Here is a 25,997-nt window from a genome sequence, read left to right on the forward strand (position 1 = left end):
TGCTTTCGCTGAAAAGCCTATTTGAAATCGGACACTTTGGTGGGATTAACAACAATATTACCTTTAAAATGGTATGAGATACATGTATGTTTGAAGAATTTTAATTATGAGATTTCTGATGTTTGAATTTGGCGCCTTGCACTTTCACTGGCTGTTGTCATATCGATCCCGTTAACGGGATTGCAGCCATACATTTTAATATAGCCAATTGAAATTTTGCACTAGTGAGTTTGAGCATCTCATTTAGGATGCCATCAGGTCTGCATGCCTTTTTAAATTTGAGAGCCTGAAGTTTCTTATAGAGCTCCTGGTCAGTAATTGGGGAGTCCAATGGATTTTCATTGTCCTTTATAGCTTTTTCGAATTCATTCAACTTCTCATGAATTTGTTCTGCGCTTGAGTCAATTTGAACGGTGTTGTAGAGTGTTTTAAAATGTGTCACCATTTTGTATCGATAATTCCTCGTTTAGATTTTTTTAGTTTTTTCCAATTTTGCCAGAAGTTGTTTGTGTTTATGGACTCCTCAATTAGTGTCAGCTCCTTGCTGTTGTACTGTGCTGTTTTGGTTCTGAGTGTACGTTTATAGTTTTAAAGTCTCACAGTAATGAAGGCGTAATTCACCATTATTTGGGTCTCTGTGCTTTTGGTTGGATAGTGTTCTAAGTTTTTTCCTTATAATTTTACAAGCTGCATCAAACCAGTTATTTGTTTTGTTTTTTATCAATTTCAATTGTGCTTCTTTTGCCGTTTGCCTGAATATATAGTTGATGTTTTGTACTGATTGATGCCTTCTTTACTGTGAGTGGTATCCAGAAAGTTATCTAAGAGTGTTTGGATATTTTGGTTTCAGGTTGCTTTCTGGTATTCATCTGTGCTGTTTTGGGCCTATCTGCACGAATGTCTGATGTTGTACAGCTTACTGGGCTGTGAATGTGTGGTTGTTTCCATGTCCATGTCTCTCTCTCTCTCGCAAGTGAACGAGATAATAAACCATACAAATTAACAGTAACATCATGGTAACAAAAGTTCCAAAAGAATAAAGACATTTCAAATGTCATATTATGTCTATATTTAGTGTTTTAATGATGTGCAAATAGTAGAAAATGGAAAATAAATAAACATACATTTGGGTTGTATTTAAAATGGTGTTTGTTCTTCACTGGTTGCCCTTTTCATTTTGATAATTAGTGAGCATCGGCCTAAATCTGTTCTGCATGCAATATTTGGTGTTTGACTTTGTACACTGAGGATATTTTGGCCGAACTCTACATGCAGGTTTTGGTAGTCTTTAATAGTTGAGTCTCTCTCTTATCTATTTATCACCTGACACAGAGACAGAATAAAAGGTTCCGGTTTACAGATCCCCGTATATTTTTATCTATCAGTTCAATTCAAGGGGCTTTATGGGAAACATGTGTTAACATTGCCAAAGCAAGTGAGGTAGATAATATACAAAAGTGAAATAAACAATATCTCTATCTCTCTCTCCCTTCACTTTCTCTCTAAGGACTCCTTCCCTTAGAGATGACCCACCTGATATAGAACACAGAGAGACACTGAGAGACACAGAGACACAGAGAGACACAGTGAGACAGAGACACAGAGAGACACAGTGAGACAGAGACACAGAGACAGAGAGACACAGAGACAGGGAGACAGAGAGACAGAGAGACACACAGAGACAGAGACACACAGAGACAGAGACACACATAGACAGAGACACACATAGACAGAGACACACATAGACAGACACAGAGACAGAGACACACAGAGAGAGACATAGACAGAGACACACAGAGAGACACAGAGACAGAGAGACACAGAGACAGAGAGACACAGAGACAGAGAGACACACAGAGACAGAGACACACAGAGACAGAGACACACAGAGACAGAGAGACACAGAGACAGAGACACAGAGACACAGAGACACAGAGACAGAGACACAGAGACAGAGACACACAGAGACAGAGACACACATAGACAGAGACACACATAGACAGACACAGAGACAGAGACACACAGAGAGACACAGAGACAGAGAGACACAGAGACACAGAGACAGAGACACAGAGACAGAGACACACAGAGACAGAGACACACAGAGACAGAGACACACAGAGACAGAGACACACAGAGACAGAGACACACAGAGACAGACACAGAGACAGAGACACACAGAGACAGAGAGACAGAGAGACACAGAGACAGAGAGAAAATAAAATAAATAAAAGGTTTTGCTTCTTACTGGACGTTGACATCGAAGTCTGTGGGTATGGAGGTGGGGTGCTGTAGGTGCCAGCTACAGTAGAAACCTTTAGGGTAGGTGTTGGAGCGACACATCACCGTGGGTTCCCTAGGGGAAGCTGGAGAGACAGGCACAAGAGAAGACGGGATGGTGAGTTTCTTTCATTCTCTGTCAGAGAGAATAGAGACATAGGGAGAGAGAAAAAGAGCAGGAGAGAGAGAGAAAAGGGAGGGAGAAAAGGGAGGGAAGATAAGACAGGTAGGTAGGGTTGGAGGTATGAGGATGGAAGGGAAAATAACAGTGAATCTCTTAATTAGTTGAGAATCGAGAGAGAAAGGGGAGAGGAAAGAGAGAAAGGGGAGAGGAAAGAGAGAAAGGGGAGAGGAAAGAGAGAAAGGGGAGAGGAAAGAGAGAAAGGGGAGAGGAAAGAGAGAAAGGGGAAAGGAAAGAGAAGAGCAGCAGCAGATGAGAAAGAAAAGATGGGTTGAAGATGGGCCCAACAGCAGCACATCACCCCAACACCACAGCACCACATCACCACAGCAGCACATCACCCCAGTACCACATCAGCACAACACCACAGCAGCACATCACCCCAGCACCCCAGTACTACAGCACCACAGTACCACAGTGCCACAGCACCACAGCACCCATTAGTACAGTGCCTTGCAAAAGTATTGGCGTTTTTCATATTTTGTTGCATTACAACCTGTAATTTAAATGGATTGTTATTTCGATTTCATGTAACGGACATACACAAAATGGTGAAGTGAAATGAAAAACTGTACTTGTTTCAAAAAATTCGAAAAAATTCATGCTTTGCTATGAAGCTCCTAAATAAGATCTGGTGCAACCAATTCGCTTCAGAAGTCACATAATTAGTTAAATAAGGTCCACCTGTGTGCAATCTAAGTGTCACATGATCTGTCACATGATCTCAGTATATATACACCAGTTCTGAAAGGCCCCAGAGTCTGCAACACCACTAAGCAAGGGGCACCATGAAGACCAAGGAGCTCTCCAAACAGGTCAGGGACAAAGTTGTGGAGAAGTACAGATCAGGGTTGGGTTATAAAAAAATATCAGAAACTTTGAACATCCCACGGAGCACCATTAAATCCATTATTAAAATATGGAAAGAATATGGCACCACAACAAACCTGCCAAGAGAGGGCCGCCCACCAAAACTCACGGACCAGGCAAGGAGGGCATTAATCAGAGAGGTAACAAAGAGACCAAAGATAACCCTGAAGGAGCTGCAAAGCTCTACAGTGGAGATTGGAGTATCTTTCCATAGGACCACTTTAAGCTGTACACTCCACAGAGCTGGGCTTTATGGAAGAGTTGCCAGAAAAAATACATATTTTCAAGAAGAAAAAAAACAAACATTTGGTGTTCGCCAAAAGGCATGTGGGAGACTCCCCAAACATATGGAAGAATGTACTCTGGTCAGATGAGACTAAAATAGAGTTATATGGCCATCAAGGAAAATGCTATGTCTGACACAAACCACACACCTCTCATCACCCGAAGAATACCATCCCCACAGTGAAGCATGGTGGTGGCAGCATAATGCTGTGGGGATGTTTTTTATTGGAAGGGACTGGGAAAATGGTTAGAATTGAAGAAATGAAGGATGGCGCTAAATACAGGGAAATTCTTGATGGAAACCTGCTTCAGTCTTCCAGAGATTTGGGCGGAGGTTCACCTTCCAGCAGTACAATGACACTAAGCATACTGCTAAAGCAACACTCGAGTGGTTTAAGGGAAACATTTAAATGTCTTGGAATGGCCTAGTCAAAGCCCAGACCTCAATCCAATTGAGAATCTGTGGTATGACTTAAAGATTGCTGTACACCAGCGGAACCCATCCAACTTGAAGGAGCTGGAGCAGATTTGCCTTGAAGAATGGGCAAACATCCCAGTGGCTTGATGTACCACAAGGTTCAATTCTCGGGCCGACTCTCTTCTTTGTATATATCAACTATGTTGCTCTTGCTGCAGGTGATTCCCTGATCCAACTCTACACAGACGACACCATTCCGTATACATCTGGCCCTTCTTTGGACACTGTGTTAACTAACCTCCAGACGAGCTTCAATGCCATACAACACTCCTTCCGTGGCCTCCAACTGCTCTTAAACGCTAGTAAAACCAAATGCATGCTTTTCAACCGTTTGCTGCCCGCACCCGCTCGCCTGACTAGCATCACTACTCTGTACTGTTCTGACTTAGAATATGTGGGCAACTACAAATACCTAGGTGTCTGGTTAGACTGTAAACTTTCCTTCCAGACTCATATTAAACACCTCCAATCCAAAATTAAATCTAGAATTGGCTTCCTACTTCGCAACAAAGCCTCCTTCACTCACACTGCCAAACATACCCTCGTAAAACTGACTATCCTACCGATCCTCGACTTCAGCGATGTCATTTACAAAATAGCTTCCAATACTCTACTCAGCAAACTGGATGCAGTCTATCACAGTGCCATCTGTTTTGTCACCAAAGCCCCTTAATACCACTGACCACTGCGACCTGTACGCTCTCGTTGGTTTGGCCCTCGCTACATATTCGTCGCCAGACCCACTGGCTCCAGGTCATCTATAAGTCTATGCTAGGTGGAGCTCCGCCTTATCTCAGCTCACTGGTCACCATAACAACACCCACCCATAGCACGTGCTCCAGCAGGTATATCTCACTGGTCTTCCCCAAAGCCAACACCTCCTTTGGGCGCCTCTCCTTCCAGTTCTCTGCTGCCACTGACTGGAACGATTGCAAAAATTGCTGAAACTGGAGACATATCTCTCTCACTAACTTTAAACATCAGCTATCTGAGCAGCTAACTGATCGCTGCAGCTGTACATAGTCCATCTGTAAATAGCCCAGCCAATCTACCTACCTCATCCCCATATTGTTTTTATTTAAATTTCTGCTCTTTTGCACACCAGTTTTTCTACTTGCACATCATCATCTGCTCATCTATCACTCCAGTGTTAATTTGCTAAATTGTATTTACTTTGCTACTATGGCCTATTTATTGCCTTACCTCCTCACGCCATTTGCACACACTGTATATAGACATTATTTTATTCAATTCAATTTTCAATTTGGCTACCCAAATTGGTCTACAGGGACAAGTTCTGGCCTGGTTTAGATCTTATATGTCGGAAAGATATCAGATTGTCATTGTGGATGGTTTGTCCTCTGACAAATCAAATGTAAATGTCAGTGTTCCTCAAGGTTCTGTTTTAGGACCACTATTGTTTTCACTATATATTTTACCTCTTGGTGATGTCATTCAGAAACATGATGTTAACTTTCACTGCTATGCGGATGACACACATTTCGATGAAACATGGTGAAGCCCCAAAATTGCCCTCGCTGGAAACCTGTGTTTCAGACATAAGGAAGTGGATGGCGGCAAATGTTTTACTTTTAAACTCGGACAAAACAGAGATGCTTGTTCTAGGTCCCAAGAAACAAAGAGATCTTCTGTTGAATCTGACAATTAATCTTGATTGTTGTACAGTCGTCTCAAATAAAATTGGGATGGACCTCGGCGTTACTCTGGACCCTGATCTCTCTTTTGACGAACATATCAAGACTGTTTCAAGGACAGCTTTTTTCCATCTACGTAACATTGCACAAATCATGATCATTCTGTCCAAAAATTATGCTGAAAAATGTATCTATGCTTTTGTCACTTCTAGGTTAGACTACTGCAATGCTCTACTTTCCGGCTACCCGGATAAAGCACTAAATAAACTTCAGTTAGTGCTAAATACGGCTGCTAGAATCTTGACTAGAACCAAAAAAAATTGATCAAATTACTCCAGTGCTAGCCTCTCTACACTGGCTTCCTGTTAAGGCAAGGGCGGATTTCAAGGTTTTACTGCTAACCTACAAAGCATTACATGGGCTTGCTCCTACCTATCTTTCCGATTTGGTCATGCTGTACATACCTACACGTACGCTACGGTCACAAGACACAGGCCTCCTTACTGTCCCTAGAATTTCTAAGCAAACAGCTGGAGGCAGGGCTTTCTCCTATAGAGCTCCATTTTTATGGAATGGTCTGCCTACCCAAGTGAGACGCAGACTCGGTCTCAACCTTTAAGTCTTGATTGAAGACTCATCTCTTCAGTAGTTCCTATGATTGAGTGTAGTCTGGCCCAGGAGTGTGAAGGTGAACGAAAAGGCACTGGAGCAACGAACTGCCCTTGCTGTCTCTGCCTGGCCGGTTCCCCTCTCTCCAGTGGGATTCTCTGCCTCTAACCCTATTACAGGGGTTGAGTCACTGGCTTACTGGTGCTCTTCCATGCCGTCCCTAGGAGGGGTGCGTCACTTGAGTGGGTTGAGTCACTAACGTGTTCTTCCTGTCCAGGTTGGCGCCCCCCCTTGGGCTGTGCTGTGGCGGAAATCTTTATGGGCTATACTCGGCCTTGTCTCAGGATGGTAAATTGGTGGTTGAAGATATCCCTCTAGTGATGTGGGGGCTGTGCTTTGGAAAAGTGGGTGGGGTTATGTCCTGCCTGTTTGGTCCTGTCCGGGGGTATCGTCGGATGGGGCCACGGTGTCTCCCGACCCCTCCTGTCTCAGCCTCCAGTATTTATGCTGCAGTAGTTAATGTGTCGGGGGGCTAAGGTCAGTCTGTTATATCTGGAGTATTTCTCCTGTCTTATCCGGTGTCCTGTGTGAATTTAAGTATGCTCTCTAATTCCCTCTCTCTTTCTATCTTTCCTCTTTCTTTCTTTCGTTCTTTCTTTTTTTCTTTCTTTCTTTCTTTCTTTCTTTCTTTCGTTCTTTCTTTCGTTCTTTCTTTTCTTTCTCTCTCTCGCTCGGAGGACCTGAGCCCTAGGACCATGCCTCAGGACTATCTGGCATGATGACTCCTTGCTATCCCCAGTCCACCTGGCCGTGCTGCTGCTCCAGTTTCAACTGTTCTGCCTGCGGCTATGGAACCCTGACCTGTTCACTGGACGTGCTACCTGTCCCAGAACTTCTGTTTTCAACTCTCTAGAGAAGCAGGAGCAGTAGAGATACTCTGAATGATCGGCTATGAAAAGCCAACTGACATTTACTCCTGAGGTGCTGACCTGTTGCACCCTCGACAACCACTGTGATTCTTATTATTTGACCCTGCTGGTCATCTCTGAACATTTGAACATCTTGGCCATGTTCTGTTATAATCTCCACCTGGCACAGCCAGAAGAGGACTGTCCACCCCTCAGAGACTGGTTCCTCTCTAGGTTTATTTCTAGGTTCCTGCCTTTCTAGTGAGGTTTTCCTAGCCACCGTGCTTCTACACCTGCATTGCTTGCTGTTTGGGGTTTTATGCTGGGTTTCTGTACAGGACTTTGAGATATCAGCTGATGTAAGAAAGGCTTAATGAATAAATTTGATTTGATTTAGCTATTTAGCAGTCTTGTTTAGCAGTCTTGTTTAGCAGTCTGGTTTAGCAGTCTTGTTTAGCAGTCTTGTTTAGCAGTCTGGTTTAGCAGTCTGGTTTAGCAGTCTTGTTTAGCAGTCTTGTTTAGCAGTCTTGTTTAGCAGTCTGGTTTAGCAGTCTTGTTTAGCAGTCTGGTTTAGCAGTCTTGTTTAGCAGTCTTGTTTAGCAGTCTTGTTTAGCAGTCTTGTTTAGCAGTCTTGTTTATCAGTCTTATGGCTTGGGGATAGAAGCTGTTCATAGTTCTGTTGGTGCATTGGTACCGCTTGCCGTGCGTTAGCAGAGAGAACCGCCTATAACTCCCCCTGGTATAGAGGTCCTGGACGACAGGGAGTTCGGCCACAGTAACACACTACTCTCTATAGCGCCATGCGGTCGAATGCCAAGCAGTTGCCAAGCAGGCTTTATAAATACATTTGATTGATTAAGCTGCCCGCTCTCTCTATAGCACCCGTTGTCAAAGGAAGGCCAAGAAGATCATCAAGTACCTCACTGTAAGAAAATGCCTGCCCAGTCCCCCTCCACTCTCCTCCACTCCCCCTCCACTCCCCCTCCACTCTCCTCTCCTCTCCTCAACTCCCCCTCCACTCCTTCTCCTCTCTCCTCTCCTCCCGTCTCAATCTCACCCAATTAACCAACATTCTGACAGTCAGTATTATGGGGCATCTCAGTCAATCAGATTCTAAACACAGCTGCCAGCATTACTTTTTACTCCAGAGGATAACTACAGATCATACCACCCTGAAGTTCCACCCATCAGATCATACCACCCTGAAGTTCCACCCATCAGATCATACCACCCTGAAGATCCACCCATCAGATCATACCACCCTGAAGATCCACCCATCAGATCATACCACCCTGAAGTTCAGTTGAGGGCATGTCAATCTAATCAGCTTCTATAAACTCAACTGCTGCATCGCTAATGTCTAAGTACTCAGATAAGTCAGGATTTAGTGGCATCAATCAATCTAACTTCACAAATTCCACAACACTTAAAAGTTGAAGAACATTGAATAACTTTATTGATTAGTGGAAACGTTACGCTACAGACTGACCACATCAGAGGGAAAAGGGGAAGTGGAAAACATTGAATAACTTTATTGATTAGTGGAAACGTTACGCTACAGACTGACCACATCAGAGGGAAAAGGGGAAGTGGAAAACATTGAATAACTTTATTGATTAGTGGAAACGTTACGCTACAGACTGACCACATCAGAGGGAAAAGGGGAAGTGGAAAACGTTGAATAACTTTATTGATTACTGGAAACGTTACGCTACAGACTGACCACATCAGAGGGAAAAGGGGAAGTGGAAAACATTGTTGTGAATGAAAGGGGAATTGTGTTGTTCCTTTGTAGTGATTTATTCTGAGCAGCAGGTTCCATTCATTAGTCATATAGAGGCAGATCAATAGGTCCATTAAGCTGTGTTCTTTGAACAGAGCAGGAGAAACGGGATGACATCACTACTCACAAGTACACAGCCGGAGAGGCTGTGTACTTGTTAACAGTGTCTTTTTAACAGTGTTAACAGTGTCTTTGTAGTAATTTCTCCCTATTTATGTATACTGTACTGCACTGTAAAGGGAATGGGATAATAGTGTGTGTGTGGGGGGGTGGGGGGTGGGGGGGATGCATGGATCATGATTCTAAAGTCCCACCACTCTGTGTAACATCCCCACCACTCTGTGTAACATTCCCACCACTCTGTGTAACATTCCCACCACTCTGTGTAACATCCCCACCACTCTGTGTAACATTCCTACCACTCTGTGTTACATTCCCACCACTCTGTGTAACATTCCAACCACTCTGTGTTACATTCCCACCACTCTGTGTAACATCCCTACAACTCTGTGTAACATTCCAACAACTCTGTGTAACATTCCCACCACTCTGTGTAACATCCCCACCACTCTGTGTAACATTCCCACCACTCTGTGTAACATTCCCACCACTCTGTGTAACATTCCCACCACTCTGTGTAACATCCCCAACACTCTGTGTAACATTCCCACCACTCTGTGTAACATTCCCACCACTCTGTGTAACATCCCTACCACTGTGTAACATTCCCACCACTCTGTGTAACATTCCCACCACTCTGTGTAACATTCCCACCACTCTGTGTAACATTCCCACCACTCTGTGTAACATCCCTACCACTGTGTAACATTCCCACCACTCTGTGTAACATTCCCACCACTCTGTGTAACATTCCCACCACTCTGTGTAACATTCCCACCACTCTGTGTAACATTCCCACCACTCTGTGTAACATCCCTACCACTGTGTAACATTCCTACCACTCTGTGTAACATTCCCACCACTCTGTGTAACATTCCCACCACTCTGTGTAACATTCCCACCACTCTGTGTAACATCCCTACCACTGTGTAACATTCCTACCACTCTGTGTAACATTCCCACCACTCTGTGTAACATTCCCACCACTCTGTGTAACATCCCTACCACTGTGTAACATTCCTACCACTCTGTGTAACATTCCCACCACTCTGTGTAACATCCCTACCACTGTGTAACATTCCCACCACTCTGTGTAACATTCCCACCACTCTGTGTAACATTCCCACCACTCTGTGTAACATTCCCACCACTCTGTGTAACATCCCTACCACTGTGTAACATTCCCACCACTCTGTGTAACATTCCCACCACTCTGTGTAACATTCCCACCACTCTGTGTAACATCCCTACCACTGTGTAACATTCCTACCACTCTGTGTAACATTCCCACCACTCTGTGTAACATTCCCACCACTCTGTGTAACATTCCCACCACTCTGTGTAACATCCCTACCACTGTGTAACATTCCTACCACTCTGTGTAACATTCCCACCACTCTGTGTAACATTCCCACCACTCTGTGTAACATCCCTACCACTGTGTAACATTCCTACCACTCTGTGTAACATTCCTACCACTCTGTGTTACATTCCCACCACTCTGTGTAACATTCCCACCACTCTGTGTAACATTCCCACCACGCTGTGTAACATCCCTACCACTCTGTGTAACATTCCCACAACTCTGTCTAACATTCCCACCACTCTGTGTAACATCCCCACCACTCTGTGTAACATTCCCACCACTCTGTGTAACATTCCCACCACTCTGTGTAACATCCCCACCACTGTGTAACATTCTTACCACTCTGTGTAACATCCCCACCACTGTGTAACATTCTTACCACTCTGTGTAACATTCCCACCACTCTGTGTAACATTCCCACCACTCTGTGTAACATTCCCACAACTCTGTGTAACATCCCTACAACTCTGTGTAACATTGCCACCACTCTGTGTTACATTCCCACCACGCTGTGTAACATTCCCACCACGCTGTGTAACATCCCTACCACTCTGTGTAACATTCCCACCACTCTGTGTAACATCCCCACCACTGTGTAACATTCTTACCACTCTGTGTAACATCCCCACCACTCTGTGTAACATCCCCACCACTCTGTGTAACATCCCCACCAGTCTGTTTAATATCCCCACCACTTTGTGTAACATTCCCACCACTCTGTGTAACATCCCCACCACTCTGTGTAACATCCCCACCACTCTGTGTAACATCCCCACCACTCTGTGTAACATCCCCACCAGTCTGTGTAATATCCACACCACTCTGTGTAACACCCCCACCACTCTGTGTAACATCCCCACCACTCTGTGTAAAATTCCCTACCACTTTGTGTAACATCCCCACCACTCTGTGTAACATTCCCACAAAGCTGTGTAACATCCCCACAACTCTGTGTAACATCCCTACAACTCTGTGTAACATTCCCACCACTCTGTGTAACATTCCCACCACTCTGTGTAACATTCCCACCACTCTGTGTAACATTCCCACCACTCTGTGTAACATTCCCACCACTCTGTGTAACATTCCCACCACTCTGTGTAACATCCCTACCACTGTGTAACATTCCCACCACTCTGTGTAACATTCCCACCACTCTGTGTAACATCCCTACCACTGTGTAACATTCCCACCACGCTGTGTAACATCCCTACAACTCTGTGTAACATCCCCACCACTGTGTAACATTCCCACCACTCTGTGTAACATTCCCACCACTCTGTGTAACATCCCTACCACTGTGTAACATTCCCACCACGCTGTGTAACATCCCTACAACCCTGTGTAACATCCCTACAACTCTGTGTAACATTCCCACCACTCTGTGTAACATTCCCTACCACTCTGTGTAACATCCCCACCACTCTGTGTAACATTCCCACCACTCTGTGTAACATTCCCACCACTCTGTGTAACATCCCCACCACTCTGTGTAACATTCCCACCACTCTGTGTAACATCCCTACAACTCTGTGTAACATTCCAACCACTCTGTGTTACATTCCCACCACTCTGTGTAACATCCCTACAACTCTGTGTAACATTCCAACCACTCTGTGTAACATTCCCACCACTCTGTGTAACATCCCCACCACTCTGTGTAACATTCCCACCACTCTGTGTAACATTCCCACCACTCTGTGTAACATCCCTACCACCGTGTAACATTCCTACCACTCTGTGTAACATTCCCACCACTCTGTGTAACATTCCCACCACTCTGTGTAACATTCCCACCACGCTGTGTAACATTCCCACCACTCTGTGTAACATTCACACCACGCTGTGTAACATCCATACAACTCTGTGTAACATCCCTACCACTGTGTAACATTCCCACCACTCTGTGTAACATTCCCACCACTCTGTGTAACATCCCCACCACTCTGTGTAACATTCCCACCACTCTGTGTAACATTCCCACCACTCTGTGTAACATCCCTACCACCGTGTAACATTCCTACCACTCTGTGTAACATTCCCACCACTCTGTGTAACATTCCCACCACTCTGTGTAACATTCCCACCACTCTGTGTAACATCCCTACCACTGTGTAACATTCCTACCACTCTGTGTAACATTCCCACCACTCTGTGTAACATTCCCACCACTCTGTGTAACATCCCTACCACTGTGTAACATTCCTACCACTCTGTGTAACATTCCCACAAAGCTGTGTAACATTCCCACCACTCTGTGTAACATTCCCACCACTCTGTGTAACATTCCCTACCACTCTGTGTAACATTCCCACCACTCTGTGTAACATTCCCACCACTCTGTGTAACATTCCCACCACTCTGTGTAACATCCCTACAACTCTGTGTAACATTCCCACCACTCTGTGTAACATCCCCACCACTCTGTGTAACATTCCCACCACGCTGTGTAACATTCCCACCACTCTGTGTAACATTCCCACCACGCTGTGTAACATCCATACAACTCTGTGTAACATCCCCACCACTGTGTAACATTCTTACCACTCTGTGTAACATCCCCACCACTCTGTGTAACATCCCCACCACTCTGTGTAACATCCCCACCAGTCTGTTTAATATCCCCACCACTTTGTGTAACATTCCCACCACTCTGTGTAACATCCCCACCACTCTGTGTAACATCCCCACCACTCTGTGTAACATCCCCACCACTCTGTGTAACATCCCCACCAGTCTGTGTAATATCCACACCACTCTGTGTAACATCCCCACCACTCTGTGTAACATCCCCACCACTCTGTGTAAAATTCCCTACCACTTTGTGTAACATCCCCACCACTCTGTGTAACATTCCCACAAAGCTGTGTAACATCCCCACAACTCTGTGTAACATCCCTACAACTCTGTGTAACATTCCCACCACTCTGTGTAACATTCCCACCACTCTGTGTAACATTCCCACCACTCTGTGTAACATTCCCACCACTCTGTGTAACATTCCCACCACTCTGTGTAACATTCCCACCACTCTGTGTAACATCCCTACCACTGTGTAACATTCCCACCACTCTGTGTAACATTCCCACCACTCTGTGTAACATCCCTACCACTGTGTAACATTCCCACCACGCTGTGTAACATCCCTACAACTCTGTGTAACATCCCCACCACTGTGTAACATTCCCACCACTCTGTGTAACATTCCCACCACTCTGTGTAACATCCCTACCACTGTGTAACATTCCCACCACGCTGTGTAACATCCCTACAACCCTGTGTAACATCCCTACAACTCTGTGTAACATTCCCACCACTCTGTGTAACATTCCCTACCACTCTGTGTAACATCCCCACCACTCTGTGTAACATTCCCACCACTCTGTGTAACATTCCCACCACTCTGTGTAACATCCCCACCACTCTGTGTAACATTCCCACCACTCTGTGTAACATCCCTACAACTCTGTGTAACATTCCAACCACTCTGTGTTACATTCCCACCACTCTGTGTAACATCCCTACAACTCTGTGTAACATTCCAACCACTCTGTGTAACATTCCCACCACTCTGTGTAACATCCCCACCACTCTGTGTAACATTCCCACCACTCTGTGTAACATTCCCACCACTCTGTGTAACATCCCTACCACCGTGTAACATTCCTACCACTCTGTGTAACATTCCCACCACTCTGTGTAACATTCCCACCACTCTGTGTAACATTCCCACCACGCTGTGTAACATTCCCACCACTCTGTGTAACATTCACACCACGCTGTGTAACATCCATACAACTCTGTGTAACATCCCTACCACTGTGTAACATTCCCACCACTCTGTGTAACATTCCCACCACTCTGTGTAACATTCCCACCACTCTGTGTAACATTCCCACCACTCTGTGTAACATTCCCACCACTCTGTGTAACATCCCTACCACCGTGTAACATTCCTACCACTCTGTGTAACATTCCCACCACTCTGTGTAACATTCCCACCACTCTGTGTAACATTCCCACCACTCTGTGTGACATCCCTACCACTGTGTAACATTCCTACCACTCTGTGTAACATTCCCACCACTCTGTGTAACATTCCCACCACTCTGTGTAACATCCCTACCACTGTGTAACATTCCTACCACTCTGTGTAACATTCCCACAAAGCTGTGTAACATTCCCACCACTCTGTGTAACATTCCCACCACTCTGTGTAACATTCCCTACCACTCTGTGTAACATTCCCACCACTCTGTGTAACATTCCCACCACTCTGTGTAACATTCCCACCACTCTGTGTAACATCCCTACAACTCTGTGTAACATTCCCACCACTCTGTGTAACATCCCCACCACTCTGTGTAACATTCCCACCACGCTGTGTAACATTCCCACCACTCTGTGTAACATTCCCACCACGCTGTGTAACATCCATACAACTCTGTGTAACATCCCTACCACTGTGTAACATTCCCACCACTCTGTGTAACATTCCCACCACTCTGTGTAACATCCCTACCACTGTGTAACATTCCCACCACGCTGTGTAACATCCCTACAACTCTGTGTAACATCCCTACAACTCTGTGTAACATTCCCACCACTCTGTGTAACATTCCCTACCACTCTGTGTAACATCCCCACCACTCTGTGTAACATTCCCACCACTCTGTGTAACATTCCCACCACTCTGTGTAACATCCCCACCACTCTGTGTAACATTCCCACCACTCTGTGTAACATTCCCACCACTCTGTGTAACATCCCCACCACTCTGTGTAACATTCCCACCACTCTGTGTAACATCCCTACAACTCTGTGTAACATTCCCACCACTCTGTGTAACATCCCCACCACTCTGTGTAACATTCCCACCACTCTGTGTAACATCCCTACAACTCTGTGTAACATTCCAACCACTCTGTGTTACATTCCCACCACTCTGTGTAACATCCCTACAACTCTGTGTAACATTCCAACCACTCTGTGTAACATTCCCACCACTCTGTGTAACATCCCCACCACTCTGTGTAACATTCCCACCACTCTGTGTAACATTCCCACCACTCTGTGTAACATCCCTACCACCGTGTAACATTCCTACCACTCTGTGTAACATTCCCACCACTCTGTGTAACATTCCCACCACTCTGTGTAACATTCCCACCACGCTGTGTAACATTCCCACCACTCTGTGTAACATTCACACCACGCTGTGTAACATCCATACAACTCTGTGTAACATCCCTACCACTGTGTAACATTCCCACCACTCTGTGTAACATTCCCACCACTCTGTGTAACATTCCCACCACTCTGTGTAACATTCCCACCACTCTGTGTAACATTCCCACCACTCTGTGTAACATTCCCACCACTCTGTGTAACATCCCTACCACCGTGTAACATTCCTACCACTCTGTGTAACATTCCCACCACTCTGTGTAACATTCCCACCACTCTGTGTAACATTCCCACCACTCTGTGTAACATCCCTACCACTGTGTAACATTCCTACCACTCTGTGTAACATTCCCACCACTCTGTGTAACATTCCCACCACTCTGTGTAACATCCCTACCACTGTGTAACATTCATACCACTCTGTGTAACATTCCCACAAAGCTGTGTAACATTCCCACCACTCTGTGTAACATTCCCTACCACTCTGTGTAACATTCCCACCACTCTGTGTAACATTCCCACCACTCTGTGTAACATTCCCACCACTCTGTGTAACATCCCTACAACTCTGTGTAACATTCCCACCACTCTGTGTAACATCCCCACCACTCTGTGTAACATTCCCACCACGCTGTGTAACATTCCCACCACTCTGTGTAACATTCCCACCATGCTGTGTAACATCCATACAACTCTGTGTAACATCCCTACCACTGTGTAACATTCCCAACACTCTGTGTAACATTCCCACCACTCTGTGTAACATCCCTACCACTGTGTAACATTCCCACCACGCTGTGTAACATCCCTACAACTCTGTGTAACATCCCTACAACTCTGTGTAACATTCCCACCACTATGTGTAACATTCCCTACCACTCTGTGTAACATCCCCACCACTCTGTGTAACATTCCCACCACTCTGTGTAACATTCCCACCACTCTGTGTAACATCCCCACCACTCTGTGTAACATTCCCACCACTCTGTGTAACATCCCTACAACTCTGTGTAACATTCCAACCACTCTGTGTTACATTCCCACCACTCTGTGTAACATCCCTACAACTCTGTGTAACATTCCAACCACTCTGTGTAACATTCCCACCACTCTGTGTAACATCCCCACCACTCTGTGTAACATTCCCACCACTCTGTGTAACATTCCCACCACTCTGTGTAACATTCCCACCACTCTGTGTAACATCCCCACCACTCTGTGTAACATTCCCACCACTCTGTGTAACATCCCTACCACTGTGTAACATTCCCACCACTCTGTGTAACATTCCCACCACTCTGTGTAACATTCCCACCACTCTGTGTAACATTCCCACCACTCTGTGTAACATTCCCACCACTCTGTGTAACATCCCTACCACTGTGTAACATTCCTACCACTCTGTGTAACATTCCCACCACTCTGTGTAACATTCCCACCACTCTGTGTAACATCCCTACCACTGTGTAACATTCCTACCACTCTGTGTAACATCCCCACCACTCTGTGTAACATTCCCACCACTCTGTGTAACATTCCCACCACTCTGTGTAACATTCCCACCACGCTGTGTAACATCCCTACAACTCTGTGTAACATCCCTACCACTGTGTAACATTCCCAACACTCTGTGTAACATTCCCACCACTCTGTGTAACATCCCTACCACTGTGTAACATTCCCACCACGCTGTGTAACATCCCTACAACTCTGTGTAACATCCCTACAACTCTGTGTAACATTCCCACCACTCTGTGTAACATTCCCTACCACTCTGTGTAACATCCCCACCACTCTGTGTAACATTCCCACCACTCTGTGTAACATTCCCACCACTCTGTGTAACATCCCCACCACTCTGTGTAACATTCCCACCACTCTGTGTAACATCCCTACAACTCTGTGTAACATTCCAACCACTCTGTGTTACATTCCCACCACTCTGTGTAACATCCCTACAACTCTGTGTAACATTCCAACCACTCTGTGTAACATTCCCACCACTCTGTGTAACATCCCCACCACTCTGTGTAACATTCCCACCAATATGTGTAACATTCCCACCACTCTGTGTAACATCCCCACCACTCTGTGTAACATTCCCACCACTCTGTGTAACATTCCCACCACTCTGTGTAACATCCCTACCACTGTGTAACATTCCCACCACTCTGTTTAACATCCCTACCACTCTGTGTAACATTCCCACCACTCTGTGTAACATTCCCACCACTATGTGTAACATCCCTACCACTGTGTAACATTCCTACCACTCTGTGTAACATTCCTACCACTCTGTGTTACATTCCCACCACTCTGTGTAACATTCCCACCACTCTGTGTAACATTCCCACCACGCTGTGTAACATCCCTACAACTCTGTGTAACATCCCCACCACTCTGTGTAACATTCCCACCACTCTGTGTAACATTCCCACCACTCTGTGTAACATCCCCACCACTCTGTGTAACATTCCCACCACTCGGTGTAACATTCCCACCACTCTGTGTAACATTCCCACCACTCTGTGTAACATTTCCACCACTCTGTGTAACATTCCCACCACTCTGTGTAACATCCCCACCACTCTGTGTAACATTCCCACCACTCTGTGTAACATCCCTACAACTCTGTGTAACATTCCCTACCACTCTGTGTAACATTCCCACCACTCTGTGTAACATCCCCACCACTCTGTGTAACATTCCCACCACTCTGTGTAACATCCCCACCACTCTGTGTAACATTCCCACCACTCGGTGTAACATTCCCACCACTCTGTGTAACATTCCCACCACTCTGTGTAGCATTCCCACAAAGCTGTGTAACATTCCGACCACTCTGTGTAACATTCCCACCACTCTGTGTAACATTCTTACCACTCTGTGTAACATTCCCACCACTCTGTGTAACATTCCCACCACTCTGTGTAACATTCCCACCACTCTGTGTAACATCCCTACAACTCCGTGTAACATCCCTACAACTCCGTGTAACATTCCCACCACTCTGTGTAACATCCCCACCACTCTGTGTAACATTCCCCACCACACTGTGTAACATTCCCACCACTCTGTGTAACATTCCCACCACTCTGTGTAACATCCCCACCACTCTGTGTAACATCCCCACCACTCTGTGTAACATCCCTACAACTCTGTGTAACATTCCCACCACGCTGTGTAACATCCCCACCACTCTGTGTAACATCCCTACAACTCTGTGTAACATTCCCACCACTCTGTGTAACATTCCCACCACTCTGTGTAACATTCCCAACACTCTGTGTAAGATTCCCACCACTCTGTGTAACATTCCCACGACTCTGTGTAACATCCCCACCACTCTGTGTAACATTCCCACCACGCTGTGTAACATTCCCATCACTCTGTGTAACATTCCCACCACTCTGTGTAACATTCCCACCACTCTGTGTAACATCCCCACCACTCTGTGTAACATCCCCACCACTCTGTGTAACATCCCTACAACTCTGTGTAACATTCCCACCACGCTGTGTAACATCCCCACCACTCTGTGTAACATCCCTACCACTCTGTGTAACATCCCCACCACTCTGTGTAACATTTCCACCACTCTGTGTAACATCCCCACCACTCTGTGTAACATTCCATTCACTCTAACATTCCTGTCACGCTTCCTGTTTTCTGGGAGGCATTCCTCCTCTAAGCTCCACCACAGGGGGCCTTCCTATAGCTCTGAACGAGGGCAAGAGAGGCCTCACTCTGCCAATCAGGCAGCATGACAGAGCAGACTTTCACCCATGAACTCCACTGTATATTCAGTACACTAACACTAACCCCTGGACAGGACACTCCTTAGTAAGTAAGCCGTGTCTGAGCCAGAACGGCCCGTAGGGCACTGGCCTATCTCCTGTTTCTGTAGTGAGACAGCTTGATGTACAGGACACCCCCTGGACAGGACACTAGTCTATCTCCTGTTTCTGTAGTGAGACAGCTTGATGTACAGGACACCCCCTGGACAGGACACTAGTCTATCTCCTGTTTCTGTAGTGAGACAGCTTGATGTACCAGTACACCCCCTGGACAGGGCACTGGCCTATCTCCTGTTTCTGTAGTGAGACAGCTTGATGTACAGTACACCCCCTGGACAGGACACTAGTCTATCTCCTGTTTCTGTAGTGAGACAGCTTGATGTACAGTACACCCCCTGGACAGGACACTAGTCTATCTCCTGTTACTAAAGCGGGAGACAGCTTGATGTACAGGACACCCCCTGGACAGGACACTAGTCTATCTCCTGTTTCTGTAGTGAGACAGCTTGATGTACAGTACACCCCCTGGACAGGACACTGGTCTACCTCCTGTTTCTGTAGTGAGACAGCTTGATGTACCAGTACACCTCCTGGACAGGACACTAGTCTATCTCCTGTTACTGTAGTGAGACACCTAGATGTACAGGACACCCCCTGGACAGGACACTAGTCTACCTCCTGTTTCTGTAGTGAGACAGCTTGATGTACAGTACACCCCCTGGACAGGACACTAGTCTATCTCCTGTTTCTGTAGTGAGACAGCTTGATGTACAAGTACCCCCCCTGGACAGGACACTAGTCTATCTCCTGTTTCTGTAGAGAGACAGCTTGATGTACAGTACACCCCCTGGACAGGACACTGGTCTATATCCTGTTTCTGTAGTGAGACAGCTTGATGTACAGGACACCCCTGGAAAGGACACTGGTCTACCTCCTGTTTCTGTAGTGAGACAGCTTGATGTACAGTACAACCCCTGGACAGGACACTAGTCTATCTCCTGTTTCTGTAGTGAGACAGCTAGATGTACAGTACACCCCCTGGACAGGACACTAGTCTATATCCTGTTTCTGTAGTGAGACAGCTTGATGTACAGTACACCCCCTGGACAGGACACTAGTCTATCTCCTGTTTCTGTAGTGAGACAGCTAGATGTACAGTACACCCCCTGGACAGGACACTAGTCTATCTCCTGTTACTAAAGCGGGAGACAGCTTGATGTACAGGACACCCCCTGGACAGGACACTAGTCTATCTCCTGTTTCTGTAGTGAGACAGCTAGATGTACAGTACACCCCCTGGACAGGACACTGGTCTATATCCTGTTTCTGTAGTGAGACAGCTTGATGTACAGTACACCCCCTGGACAGGACACTGGTCTACCTCCTGTTTCTGTAGTGAGACAGCTTGATGTACCAGTACACCTCCTGGACAGGACACTAGTCTATCTCCTGTTTCTGTAGTGAGACAGCTTGATGTACAGTACACCCCCTGGACAGGACACTGGTCTACCTCCTGTTTCTGTAGTGAGACAGCTTGATGTACAGTACACCCCCTGGACAGGACACTAGTCTATATCCTGTTTCTGTAGTGAGACAGCTTGATGTACAGTACACCCCCTGGACAGGACACTAGTCTATCTCCTGTTTCTGTAGTGAGACAGCTAGATGTACAGTACACCCCCTGGACAGGACACTAGTCTATCTCCTGTTACTAAAGCGGGAGACAGCTTGATGTACAGGACACCCCCTGGACAGGACACTAGTCTATCTCCTGTTTCTGTAGTGAGACAGCTAGATGTACAGTACACCCCCTGGACAGGACACTAGTCTATATCCTGTTTCTGTAGTGAGACAGCTTGATGTACAGTACACCCCCTGGACAGGACACTAGTCTATCTCCTGTTTCTGTAGTGAGACAGCTAGATGTACAGTACACCCCCTGGACAGGACACTAGTCTATCTCCTGTTACTAAAGCGGGAGACAGCTTGATGTACAGGACACCCCCTGGACAGGACACTAGTCTATCTCCTGTTTCTGTAGTGAGACAGCTAGATGTACAGTACACCCCCTGGACAGGACACTGGTCTATATCCTGTTTCTGTAGTGAGACAGGTTGATGTACAGTACACCCCCTGGACAGGACACTGGTCTACCTCCTGTTTCTGTAGTGAGACAGCTTGATGTACCAGTACACCTCCTGGACAGGACACTAGTCTATCTCCTGTTTCTGTAGTGAGACAGCTTGATGTACAGTACACCCCCTGGACAGGACACTGGTCTACCTCCTGTTTCTGTAGTGAGACAGCTTGATGTACAGTACACCCCCTGGACAGGACACTAGTCTATCTCCTGTTACTGTAGTGAGACAGCTAGATGTACAGTACACCCCCTGGACAGGACACTAGTCTATCTACCATCCATGCCATGACAAGCACCTCCAGACCAGCACAGCACACAGCCCAGGGAACCACAGATATTAGACACACCATAAAGACACACATTCTAACCACCCCAAAGAAACATTCTAACCACCCCAAAGACACATTCTAACCACCCAAAGACACATTCTAACCACCCCAAAGACATATATTCTAACCACCCAAAGACACATTCTAACCACCCCAAAGACATATATTCTAACCACCCAAAGACACATTCTAACCACCCCAAAGACACATTCTAACCACCACAAAGACACATTCTAACCACCCAAAGACACATTCTAACCACCCCAAAGACACATTCTAACCACCCAAAGACACATTCTAACCACCCCAAAGACACATTCTAACCACCCCAAAGACACATTCTAACCACCCAAAGACACATTCTAACCACCCCAAAGACAGATTCTAACCACCCAAAGACACATTCTAACCACCCCAAAGACACATTCTAACCACCCCAAAGACACATTCTAACCACCCAAAAGACACATTCTAACCACCCCAAAGACACATTCTAACCACCCCAAAGACACATTCTAACCACCCAAAGACACATTCTAACCACCTCAAAGACACATTCTAACCACCCAAAGACACATTCTAACCACCCAAAGACACATTCTAACCACCCAAAGACACATTCTAACCACCCAAAGACACATTCTAACCACCACAAAGACACATTCTAACCACCCAAAGACACATTCTAACCACCCCAACGACACATTCTAACCACCCCAAAGACACATTCTAACCACCACAAAGACACATTCTAACCACCCAAAGACACATTCTAACCACCCAAAGACACATTCTAACCACCCCAACGACACATTCTAACCACCACAAAGACACATTCTAACCACCCAAAGACACATTCTAACCACCCAAAGACACATTCTAACCACCCCAAAGACACATTCTAACCACCCAAAGACACATTCTAACCACCCCAAAGACACATTCTAACCACCCCAAAGACACATTCTAACCACCCAAAGACACATTCTAACCACCCCAAAGACACATTCTAACCACCCCAAAGAAACACATTCTAACCACCCCAAAGACACATTCTAACCACCCCAAAGACACATTCTAACCACCCCAAAGAAACACATTCTAACCACCCCAAAGACACATTCTAACCACCCCAAAGACACATTCTAACCACCCAAAGACACATTCTAACCACCCCAAAGACACATTCTAACCACCCCAAAGACACATTCTAACCACCCCAAAGACACATTCTAACCACCCCAAAGACACATTCTAACCACCCAAAGACATATATTCTAACCACCCAAAGACACATTCTAACCACCCCAAAGACATATATTCTAACCACCCAAAGACACATTCTAACCACCCCAACGACACATTCTAACCACCCCAAAGACACATTCTAACCACCACAAAGACACATTCTAACCACCCAAAGACACATTCTAACCACCCAAAGACACATTCTAACCACCCAAAGACACATTCTAACCACCCCAAAGACACATTCTAACCACCCAAAGACACATTCTAACCACCCCAAAGAAACACATTCTAACCACCTCAAAGACACATTCTAACCACCCCAAAGACACATTCTAACCACCCCAAAGACACATTCTAACCACCCCAAAGACACATTCTAACCACCCAAAGACACATTCTAACCACCCCAAAGACACATACTAACCACCCAAAGACACATTCTAACTACCCCAAAGACACATTCTAACCACCCAAAGACACATTCTAACTACCCCAAAGACACATTCTAACCACCACAAAGACACATTCTAACCACCCCAAAGACACATTCTAACCACCCCAAAGACACATTCTAACCACCCAAAGACACATTCTAACCACCCCAAAGACACATTCTAACCACCCCAAAGACACATTCTAACCACCCCAAAGACACATTCTAACCACCCCAAAGACACATTCTAACCACCCCAAAAACACATTCTAACCACCCAAAGACACATTCTAACCACCCCAAAGACACATTCTAACCACCCCAAAGAAACACATTCTAACCACCCCAAAGACACATTCTAACCACCCAAAGACACATTCTAACCACCCAAAGACACATTCTAACCACCCCAAAGACACATTCTAACCACCCCAAAGAAACACATTCTAACCACCCAAAGACACATTCTAACCACCCCAAAGACACATTCTAACCACCCCAACGACACATTCTAACCACCCCAAAGACACATTCTAACTACCCCAAAGACACATTCTAACCACCCCAAAGACACATTCTAACCACCCAAAGACACATTCTAACCACCACAAAGACACATTCTAACCACCACAAAGACACATTCTAACCACCCCAAAGACACATTCTAACCACCCAAAGACACATTCTAACCACCCCAAAGACACATTCTAACCACCCCAAAGACACATTCTAACCACCCAAAGACACATTCTAACCACCCCAAAGACACATTCTAACCACCCCAAAGAAACACATTCTAACCACCCCAAAGACACATTCTAACCACCCCAAAGACACATTCTAACCACCCCAAAGAAACACATTCTAACCACCCCAAAGACACATTCTAACCACCCAAAGACACATTCTAACCATCCAAAGACACATTCTAACCACCCCAAAGACACATTCTAACCACCCCAAAGACACATTCTAACCACCCCAAAGACACATTCTAACCACCCCAAAGACACATTCTAACCACCCAAAGACATATATTCTAACCACCCAAAGACACATTCTAACCACCCCAAAGACATATATTCTAACCACCCAAAGACACATTCTAACCACCCCAACGACACATTCTAACCACCCCAAAGACACATTCTAACCACCACAAAGACACATTCTAACCACCCAAAGACACATTCTAACCACCCAAAGACACATTCTAACCACCCAAAGACACATTCTAACCACCCCAAAGACACATTCTAACCACCCAAAGACACATTCTAACCACCCAAAGACACATTCTAACCACCCCAAAGACACATTCTAACCACCCCAAAGACACATTCTAACCACCCCAAAGACACATTCTAACCACCCAAAGACACATTCTAACCACCCCAAAGACACATTCTAACTACCCCAAAGACACATTCTAACCACCCCAAAGACACATTCTAACCACCCAAAGACACATTCTAACCACCACAAAGACACATTCTAACCACCACAAAGACACATTCTAACCACCCCAAAGACACATTCTAACCACCCAAAGACACATTCTAACCACCCCAAAGACACATTCTAACCACCCCAAAGACACATTCTAACCACCCAAAGACACATTCTAACCACCCCAAAGACACATTCTAACCACCCCAAAGAAACACATTCTAACCACCCCAAAGACACATTCTAACCACCCCAAAGACACATTCTAACCACCCCAAAGACACATTCTAACCACCCCAAAGACACATTCTAACCACCCAAAGACACATTCTAACCACCCCAAAGACACATACTAACCACCCAAAGACACATTCTAACTACCCCAAAGACACATTCTAACCACCCAAAGACACATTCTAACCACCCCAAAGACACATTCTAACCACCCCAAAGACACATTCTAACCACCCAAAGACACATTCTAACCACCCCAAAGACACATTCTAACCACCCCAAAGACACATTCTAACCACCCCAAAGACACATTCTAACCACCCCAAAGACACATTCTAACCACCCCAAAAACACATTCTAACCACCCAAAGACACATTCTAACCACCCCAAAGACACATTCTAACCACCCCAAAGAAACACATTCTAACCACCCCAAAGACACATTCTAACCACCCAAAGACACATTCTAACCACCCAAAGACACATTCTAACCACCCCAAAGACACATTCTAACCACCCCAAAGAAACACATTCTAACCACCCAAAGACACATTCTAACCACCCCAAAGACACATTCTAACCACCCCAACGACACATTCTAACCACCCCAAAGACACATTCTAACTACCCCAAAGACACAT

The 25,997-nt window shown here is 45.7% G+C and overlaps 1 protein-coding gene across 1 annotated transcript in view; it reads right to left on the reverse strand.

The window, feature by feature from the left end:
* The window catches only part of LOC139539723 (ciliary neurotrophic factor receptor subunit alpha-like), a 688,039-nt gene that overhangs the window by 95,480 nt on the left and 566,562 nt on the right, over positions 1-25,997 (reverse strand). Inside the window, exon 4 of the mRNA XM_071342926.1 lies at positions 2,249-2,366. Coding sequence (XP_071199027.1) covers positions 2,249-2,366 — 118 coding nt within the window. The remainder of the gene's footprint in view (positions 1-2,248; positions 2,367-25,997) is intronic.

Source organism: Salvelinus alpinus, chromosome 1, assembly GCF_045679555.1.
Source record: "Salvelinus alpinus chromosome 1, SLU_Salpinus.1, whole genome shotgun sequence".
NCBI lineage: Eukaryota > Metazoa > Chordata > Actinopteri > Salmoniformes > Salmonidae > Salvelinus > Salvelinus alpinus.